This window comes from Ciconia boyciana, chromosome 1, assembly GCF_034638445.1.
Source record: "Ciconia boyciana chromosome 1, ASM3463844v1, whole genome shotgun sequence".
Lineage (NCBI taxonomy): Eukaryota > Metazoa > Chordata > Aves > Ciconiiformes > Ciconiidae > Ciconia > Ciconia boyciana.
The window spans coordinates 207,727,056-207,736,715 of NC_132934.1; the positions used below are offsets into that span (position 1 = coordinate 207,727,056).

The 9,660-nt window shown below is 45.1% G+C and overlaps 1 protein-coding gene across 2 annotated transcripts in view; it reads left to right on the forward strand.

Moving 5' to 3' along the window:
• Positions 1 to 9,569, forward strand: part of MTMR2 (myotubularin related protein 2) — a 64,638-nt gene extending 55,069 nt beyond the window's left edge. For both annotated transcript variants that reach the window (XM_072850674.1, XM_072850675.1), the window contains 6 exons: positions 180 to 365; positions 1,235 to 1,441; positions 3,018 to 3,110; positions 4,735 to 4,848; positions 6,322 to 6,498; positions 7,532 to 9,569. In XM_072850674.1, coding sequence (XP_072706775.1) covers positions 180 to 365; positions 1,235 to 1,441; positions 3,018 to 3,110; positions 4,735 to 4,848; positions 6,322 to 6,498; positions 7,532 to 7,693 — 939 coding nt within the window. In that variant the 3' untranslated portion in view covers positions 7,694 to 9,569. The remainder of the gene's footprint in view (positions 1 to 179; positions 366 to 1,234; positions 1,442 to 3,017; positions 3,111 to 4,734; positions 4,849 to 6,321; positions 6,499 to 7,531) is intronic.
• The last annotated feature ends 91 nt before the right edge of the window (positions 9,570 to 9,660 follow it).

A 9,660-nucleotide genomic window follows, 5' to 3' on the forward strand; every position in this document is an offset into this window, starting at 1 on the left:
AGTGTATGTGTGTACATGTTTGTTCCCAATTGTAAGATAAATCCAATGTTTTCTGCCTGCTTTAGATAGCACAATCACAATGGTATTTTGTCAGCTGATATTTGCTCAGGACAAACGATTGGGATAAAATATAAAATACAGTTTTGCTTAATGATTTTTGTGTGGATTTTGTTCTTCAGGCTAAAGGAGGGGGCTATGAGAGTGAGGATGCCTATCAGAATGCAGAATTAGTGTTCCTGGACATTCACAATATTCATGTTATGAGAGAGTCACTGAGAAAACTGAAAGAAATTGTGTATCCCAATATCGAGGAGACTCACTGGCTGTCTAATTTAGAGTCAACTCACTGGCTAGAGCATATCAAGGTATGCATGTCTGCACCCACTGGATGTGGCTGAGTAACCACAAGTCCATACCAGTCTGTTCACTGCGAAATGTATCTAGACCTAATTCCAATGCTGGATTTTCAATTAATGAGAAATTTAAAGACTTACGATTTGTTTTCAATTTAAAAACAACTAAAACCACAGTTTCTTGGAATGGGGAATTTTGAGATGGGAAGAGGGACAAGAGAGGGGGTTGAAATACTGAAAGGTGGTGTTTTGGAAGTGAAGTGTGTTCCTGGGTAACGTGTAACTGTGAAAGCCCTGGTTAGAGCACAGGAGTCCCAGAGTTTCCAAGCTCTTGACTCAGGGATCCTCGATATCCTGGCGTTACTGCCTGGCCCGGACCAGCAACTGCTGGGATTTCGTGCCCTGTCAGCCTTTCAGGAATCCAAGCAGAGTCAGAATGAGTGAGGCAAAATGCTTCAGCTTCTATAGATGTTGGTTTTCAAATTAAGCTCTTTCTCTCCTAACAATGTCCAGCTTACATTGTCAGCCTGCTAATACAGACAGGGGCAAATCTGCTTCTGGGGCAGTTGCAAGGCGATGGCTGTTTTGTGTTTGTGTTCAGACACAGAATGCTCCTGAGTTTAAATCCTGACCTGTTCAAGGACTGAGCTTAATGCAAGGGCTCTTCTAGAGTTCCGCCTATGCTACAGTTTAGATGTGTTGTCATCTGGCTGGAACAAAAAATGTGTTCACCAATTTGCTGTCCTAGTTATAAACTGATTTACCATTCTCCTTGAGGCAGACAGAGCCCTTGGTTTGTCCTGTGTTGTCACTAGCCATTTTTCATTTGTAATTTCTGTTCCAAAGAGATTGTGTAGCTTTTTTTCTTTTCCTTGTCCTAGCTCATTCTTGCTGGAGCCCTTCGGATTGCTGACAAGGTGGAGTCAGGGAAGACGTCTGTGGTTGTGCACTGCAGTGATGGCTGGGACCGGACAGCCCAGCTCACCTCTCTCTCTCTGCTCATGTTAGATGGCTACTACCGAACTATCAGGGGCTTTGAAGTGCTAGTGGAGAAGGAGTGGTTGAGCTTCGGCCACAGATTTCAGCTGGTGAGTCACTAGCCCTTGGAAGGCACTGAACAGAAAGTTTTTGTCCACCTTGAAGGATTTCAAAGGAGTTTAGTTTTTCCTGTGAGAAGTCTCCCAGCTGAAATCACAGGAGAAAGGTGAATGCTGCTGCTATTGTTTTCTGCGTATAATTCCAGTCATCTCTTAACCTCCTTGGAGACAGTATTGGTTAGATAGGAGGAACAGGTGGTATTAAATCTCTGAGGTGCCTGACTGATATGTCATATTCCCATGCTTAGGCTTAAACTAACAGTGTGCTTTGGGTTCAGGATAGGCATTTCTGCTGGGAGTTGGCAGAGACCACTGGGGTATTTTTTGTCCTTCTGTTCAGTTCAGTCCATTTTCTGAGACTGCTTGGACACTGTCATCTAACAAATGCCTTGGTATTGAAGAGGCTGGGGAATTTGCTTATGGCCTTGACCTCACATTTTCTTCAGGTGCATTTTATTTTTGGGGAGACTTTTAATTGTTTAGGTAAAAGATCAGCAGTTTGAGACTGGACCAAGAGTAGCTCGTGGTTGTGTCCCTAGAGTTGGCAGAGAGGCAGCTTGTGGACCTGTGACACAGCAGTTTGTTACAGTTTGCACTGGTGAGAATTGAGAGAGCCTTTCAGTAGTATCCTTTCAGTCTTTGTTCCTATTGTGTTTTGCTTGCAGCTGTTCTCTTGCGGCCGTTTAATTTTGGCAAGGGCTAGAACAAGGTCTGTTTACAGCACATGTGATGGTGGGTTGCATAGTCAAATGCTCTGACAAAGGTGGGGAAACGGAGGGACCAAGCAACTGAGGTTCTGCTGCAGCAAAACTGTTATCTGATGTTTTAACTATGAGTATTTTAGCTTCCCTGTCTATACAAAGAAGATAATGATATTGATTTCCTTTGGTGAGGGGAGAACAGTATTACAGAAGAGGAAGGGATCTCTGTTGCTTACATGTTTTTATTCTGTCTTTGTACAGTACTTAGGGTAATATATAAGCAGTAACGTACTATACTAGTTATAAGGAATCAGGCCTCACATGTCTTATCCAAGGCCATGCAGCACGGTCAGGGTTGGAGGCCTACTTCTGGGGATACTTTCATCACTGCCTCTCCTGAGGTGGCAGGAGATGGGCTGGGTTAGTGTTTGTACAGCGCTTGGAAGCTGCGAGGTGTTGTGTGATGGTTATTGCCACATACCGTGCCTGTAGGTAGTGTTTAGATCTAGCACACTGTACTACTGAAGTAGCCAGGACGACAGCTGCAACTGAAGCAAAAAGTATTCACGTTTTTTTCCTTCTGAACTTTAGCTATTAACTGAAATCAGTGCCAGCATAGCATCTGGAGCCTCTACTCAAACAACTCTTGTTTTAATTTAGCATGAAAACATCCCCATAAAGAAATTTCACTTCAAAGACAAAGGGAGTAGCTGTCCTTTACCCACTGATACGGACAAAGCAAAATCAGGACTCATTTAAACCGTGTTAAAACTGTTGGTAAAGGCTTGGGTGACTTGAGAGGAGACCCCAGCAGTTTCCCCATGGAGCCCTGTGTGACTCATGTTCTTTGTCCTGCTCTGTTTCAGAGAGTTGGCCATGGAGATAAGAATCACGCAGATGCAGATCGCTCTCCTGTCTTCCTCCAGTTCATCGACTGTGTCTGGCAAATGACAAGACAGGTAAATTGCTGGGTGGCACACATGTCCACAAAGCCACTGTACCAAGACATGGCACAGTGTCTGGCCACAGGAATAACTTCCAAGCTGACCTGCACAGGCTCTCCTTCCTGGGCTTCTACTCTTTTCTTGACTCTGGCAACAAGTTCCTTGGGAGTCTGTTTAGCAAAGAGCCTGAATGCACAAGTGCACAGGAAGGCCACGATGTTGGCTTGCATCACATTAGCTAGTTAGTGGGTGCTGCATACATACATGCTGCTATAATAAATGTGAGCTTGTGAGAAGAAGCTTGCCTTACCCTGAAATAGGGGACAGCTGCCTCACATTTATCATGGGCAGGAACAGACACTCCAGCCATCCTCACTAGCCCACTGTGCCTTCAGAAGCGTAAGTGACTTGAGCTGCTAATGTAAGTCTCTAGCGTGGTGGGTGCATGCAGATCCTTATTGCCTCTGCTCAAGCTGATCCCATAACCAGACCTGCAGGGAAGACTTGCATTTGCTCCATTTTAACTTCTTCTGAAGGCAAACATACTGTTCCTGATTCATAGTTGATGTACAGAGCCAGGAGCTGAGGTCCTCGCTTCAGACCAAGCATGGCAGAGGCACAGTTCAGGAGAGATACCCTGTGGCTGGGAGGTTTTTACCCCAGGTATGTAGGGCCTGGAACGTTTTTCATGTCTGCTGTGATCCTTGTGCTGCATTTTAAGCAAATGTCAGCCATGGTCAGGCAGTTCTTTGAAAAAAATTAGGCTCATCACGGACTAAAACAGGTGAAATGGGAAAGGATGCCACTATATAGGAAGCTGTACTGTATCCAAGCAGAGAAAGAGGGAGGCTTTACCATCATCAAAAGTAGCTTTCATCATGCTATTCTTGTGTTGTTGCTCCTAGAAGCAGGCATCCTGTCCTGCTGGCGAGGTCAGGGTGTTGCAAACAGGACAGCCTGCGAAGAGGAGGGTGGTTTGTGAGGGAGGAAGGCCCCACTCTCCTCTCCATCGCTCCAGCATGTCTTTGCAGCTCACTGCCTGTATTCTTACCGACCCTTTGTGGAGCTTCAGTTCTCCCTGTCTTGGGTCTGATTGTTTCTGCATGGAACATCAACAGCAAACACAGCCCCTACCCATACACCTGTTCCTCCTGCTGACCTGTGTTGCAAGATGCCTCCCTGCTGTTCCCTCTGGGAAGCAGTCTGTTGCGCACACAGGTTATTTCCATGCGGCCCTGGGAAATTTCCATTTCTTTTTGTGCATTATTTCCTATATGCTTCAGCCTTTTGTTCACAGTCTCCTTGCATGGTCTGTCATTAGGGGCAGGCACAGCAGAGCAAGCTTCAACTTGAAGCAGCACTGAGTGTGTATAAACACAGCGGTCAAACCCTTCAGACCTCTGGCTTTTGCTCAAAATTCCTCTCTGCACATGTAAAGCAGCTTTCCAAGAGAGAAACTCTTGCTCCTGGAAGGAGCAAATATGATCCTGAATATTCCGCCAGGCAAAGAACAGAGACAAATCCTGGTTTAGAAATAAAGAAGAGAGGCCAACTCCTTACGAAGACCACAAAGTGGGAGAAAGTTTATTCACAATTCCTATTCTAAACTCCCAACCAAATTTTCTGGTTCTGTCTGAAGTTTCCTACAGCATTTGAGTTCAACGAGTACTTCCTGATAACCATCCTGGATCACCTGTACAGCTGTTTGTTTGGGACCTTCCTGTGCAGCAGTGAGCAGCAGAGAGTGAAGGAGGTAAGACAGCTTCTCTCCAAGGTGAAGGCACGGTACTGTGGTTGCTTTAGCTGGCTAGATAATGCTAGATAAGTTTCAGCACTCAAAGATAGTGGTAGATGCAGGTCTGGGTAATGCCAAGCCCTCTTCTTAACAGCTGGGACATGGGGTATTTTCCTCTGTGCAAACTGCTGTCTGTGGGAGACTTCACATTTCAGAGCAATACTGTTTCCCTCTGGACAGTCCCACTGCTTTCAGCGTGGCTTTCAGCTACTCACTGGTGGCTGAATAGCTCCTGGTGTCTCCCGAGTAGCTGAAAATGCAATTTTTCTTTGAATGCCAGTTTAATATAACCTTCTCTGTGGAAACTGGTACCTTTTTGCCCTCCCTTTTCCTTGCAGTGGTCCCGTTAGGTTGATTTTAACTACCAAGTGTGTATTGTCATTCTGCACACACAGGTTACACCAAGTAACTGGTCTCAATGTGTGTTCTTGCTGTGCTTGCATTTTTCCAGGAGAGGACAGAGCTGCTAGTATTAAGGAAGGACATGCCTCTAGGTCCTGCCACCAGCCAGCTCTGCCCTGCAGTCTGGACGAGGTTTATTTGCCAAGGGAGGAGTGTATAGACATGTACATTCAGACCATTCAAACGCTACCCGATTCAGACCCAGTCTGGAATCAGAAGGAAAAGCAGTGACACCCATTCTGTCCCGCCTACCTAAAGATGAAGCATTTTGTCACCAAAAGGTTGCAGCCTAACGTCACAGACATATGTTGAGGACAGTGTTACGTGGACCTGATGTGATTATATTTGACAGCACATCAGTTAAAAAATAAAAATAATAATAAAAATTACTGTAATACAGAAGTGATAGCATTGTACTGTAGTGAAATCAGGGTTCCTGTTTCTCTAGAGTCCAGAGCGATTGAATAATTGTAATTTCCAGAGAAGAAAACCTGTGTGCCATTTGCATGTGGGTTTTGGGGGTTTTTTTTTGAGGCCTCAGCCTAGTGAAATACTTAATCTACAAAGCACTTCAACACTGGTTTCACTGGGACTATTCACAGGCCTAATTATTCCACTAGATCGAGGCTAAGTCAAATGTTTTCTTTTCTTTTTTTTTTTTTTTTCCCAATTAAATACTCCAGCAAGTCCTCCAGGAGCACTTTAAAGAGGTGAAGTTTAACTAAAGCATTAAGAGTTCACATGCCAGTTGTCCCCTTGCTGTGCTGATGGCGATTCCTGGTCTGTGTTGGCAGCTGGGTGGGTAAGAGGGGATGTTTCCGTGCCAGGGTGCGTGTGTGCCTGCCTGCATCCACATGCTTTGATTACAATAACCACATCAAAAGAACGGGTGGGGTTTTTTTAAGCTACAAAAAGGCAACCAGCTCTGTATTAATGACAGGCATACGTATACGCTGTTATATACGATTTGTAGATAAATGCTGGGATTTGTATGGGAAATAAAGCCTCCTCCACCCCCTTCCCTTACAGAGCCTTCCAAAAAAGACCGTGTCGCTTTGGTCTTACATCAACAGCCAACTGGAAGACTTCACGAACCCCTTGTACGTGAGCTACTCCAACCATGTCCTGTATCCCGTGGCCAGCATGCGCCACCTCGAGCTGTGGGTCGGCTACTACATCCGCTGGAACCCCAGGATGAAACCGCAGGTACGTCTCTTCCGAGGATCCTGCTCTTATTTCCTGCTCTGCTAGTACTAATGCTGTCGTTTTGGAGCTTGAGACCTTTGAAGCCCAAGAAGTAATGTACAAACTTAACGCTGCCACTGCTTAAATCTAAAAACAAAAGCCTAAATTCAAATGCAAGTAAATGAAAGAGCAGCATCTACAGCTGGCTGGTGCGGGCGGTCAGCTGGAGGTTGCTGCCTCGTGAAATCTGCAGAAACGGAAGATACTCAGCAATTTGGAAAAATTCTCACTTAGAATATGGGGAAAAATCACCTGAAGTCTCTCTTCTCTACAAAAGAGCCTAAAAACCTAAGACTACTTTGGATGTGGGATTCTAGATCTGAGCTTTGGGGCTGTATTTAGATTACCGGCAACAGGAAGCTCCTGCTTGCTTTGGCTGCCCAAGGCGCAGGGGTCTGACTGCAGCCCTGCTACGCTCTTGAACCCTGACAGCAGGGAAACTGGCATGCCCAGGGCGGGCACCCGAGACAAGCAGCCTGAACGTGGCCCTAAATGCCAAAATCACTTTTTAGTACGGGGGGACATATTCCTGGATTGCCCCAATGTCCAACTGCAGTTAATAGAGCTTTGCAAATCTAGGGCATTAGATACAGGGACCCCACAAATGCTTTCCAGTACTAAATGTTTAACAGTCAGAACTATGTGAAAATATTTAGATAAATCTGTGGTTTTTCCCCAAAGCCCTGAAATTATGTCCAGGCTGAGATGCCAACGCCAGTGTCCCCCAGAAATGTCAGAGATTAGAGTTTTGCAGTTGTCATCTTTCAAAATATACACTAAGTTTTGTTTAGCCACCATTGCACTGTGCGTGTTGGATAAAATGAGTATCGCAAAGTCAGAGCAACAACTCACCCCTGGGCTGGAGACAATGATATAACCCACGTACCACCCCTCCTTCCCTCATAGCTGCGTGCCAGGTCAGCGGCAATGTTTTGTGGTTCAGGCTTCACTTCCCTGCTTACGTCCCAGCACTCAGCTAGACGTTTTCTTGCAGGAACCTGTCCACAATCGCTACAAGGAGCTTCTTGCCAAGCGGGCTGAGCTGCAGAAGAAAGTGGAGGAACTGCAGAGAGAAATCACCAACCGTTCCACCTCATCCTCGGAGAGAGCTGGCTCTCCCGCACAGTGCGTCGCTCCCGTACAGACAGTTGTATAATACGGACTTTTTTTGACGAGTACCTTCCCAGGACCATCAGGGTAGCTTTTCTGAAACTCTCTGGGTTTCCAGCGTGGTGTCTGGGAGATGCCAACTTATTTATTTATTTCTCTCCAGGGTAATTTATTAGTACTGTAGCACTAGAGGAAGCTTAAGCAAAAACAAACAAACAAGGCCCCCTATGCAATTAACCTTCTCCGTGGCTAGATTATAATACAAGCTAATTGCACTTGCCACCTAAAAGAAACCTAGAGCTCTTTCTTTGTTCACTTATGTGCTGGAAATCACTTGGCTTTAAAGAGAGACTGTGCACTAGAATGAAGGACTGTGGAGGAAAAACATCTACTCGGAAGTCTGAAAAATCTCCCCTTTGCTAAAAGGAAATACTGACTCTGTACTGGAGCCTAAAATACAGCTGTAAAGTCATGAAACCCTCCGCTGTCAAGGTCTGCACAGCAGCGTTAATGAGAGCGTTTGCCAGCATACTTAGAGACAAGCAGCGATAGCATCTGAAACATATCACTTGTCTTGCTTTTCCCTTCACTTTGATCTAGATCATAGGAAGCCATGTAAATGATGCCTTATTTAAAGAAAGGGCAGCTTCTACCAGTAAAACATGGTGGTAGAGGAGCAACCTACATGACTTGACTTAACTTTGTAGGACAAAGTTTACTTCCATCTCTGCAACTTTAGAGTCTCGCTTATGGTTTACATTGGGTGTGTCAGGATGCAACCTAAGCACCTTTATTTCTGAGGGGGGAAGCAGAGAACGGCTCCCCTGGGCTTTCTGCAGCTCCTCTGTCCTCCAGTGCCTCATGCTCATCAGGGGAAAGGTAGCGGAATACCAAGGGGCACGTGTGAACTGCTGGGATCACTCATTTCATTTTGCTTGGATAAGCATAATTAGTGATTTTAATGCTTCTGTGCAGGATCAGAGTGGCGTACTTAAGGTATTTCAGTTTTCTGTTAACTAATGGAAGCAACTGTCTATCAACCAAAGAAGCCCTTCTGCCTGCACTGCAGCTGCTACTTGAAGTTATTCTGGTAGACTAAACAGCTTAGCCAGTTTCTGAGCCCTATGTTTAGGTCTTTTTCCTCATCACATACTTCAAGAATTAGTGTCACCTGACTAAACTGAAGTCCAAATTTGATTTTAATACAAAATTTTACTGTAGAAGTGGAGATAAACACCCTTGGCAAAACCATGACTGCCCCATTGCTCTTCCAGACAGGTAAGTACGGGGTTGTAGAAGATAGGGCTTACAGCAAAGGACATTATGTATGTGCAAGGATCTTTACTCGAGGCTGCTTCTCGTCCCTCTGCTACGGAGGAGTGGCACTGCTTGGCCTGGGATCCTGTGTTGCTCTTATGATAGGATCCCATACTGTGGTCACCTGTTTAATACACCCGTCAGCATGCTTCCTCACTCTGCCTCTCTTCCACAATAGAGAAGTATTTTCTGAGAGGGTTCAGAGGTGGACCAGTTTACACAAACTGCCTTTCAAAAGCCACATTCCTTCTGCAGCAGTAATTTCCCCCTGCAGTCTCCATTTCTGCCTGCTCTACTACAATCGGAGTCTCAGTACGCACACAGAAATCCACAGCCACCTTCTGGCAGAACGAGTAACAGGCTGTATAGCATCACTGCATGTGTTATAGGGTGGCCTGAGATGTTATGGTTCAATAGTGCAAATAATCCACATGAAATACCTTCCCAAGGACTTGGATGTGCTTTAAGGTTAAAGGACAGATGTGCTCATACGTACAATCACTATGTAAGATGGTTCATAGCATTATTCTCTATTAGCAAATTGACTATGTGTGTATATTTTGTTTCTTGATGAAGGCTGTTTGGTTTCCTTAACACTAATAAAAATGGATAAATGGGTAAAGTTCCTGTGCTCTTATTTTCAACTATGTGGTTCTCCAAAGGACTTGCAAACATTAATAAAATAGCACTGAAAAT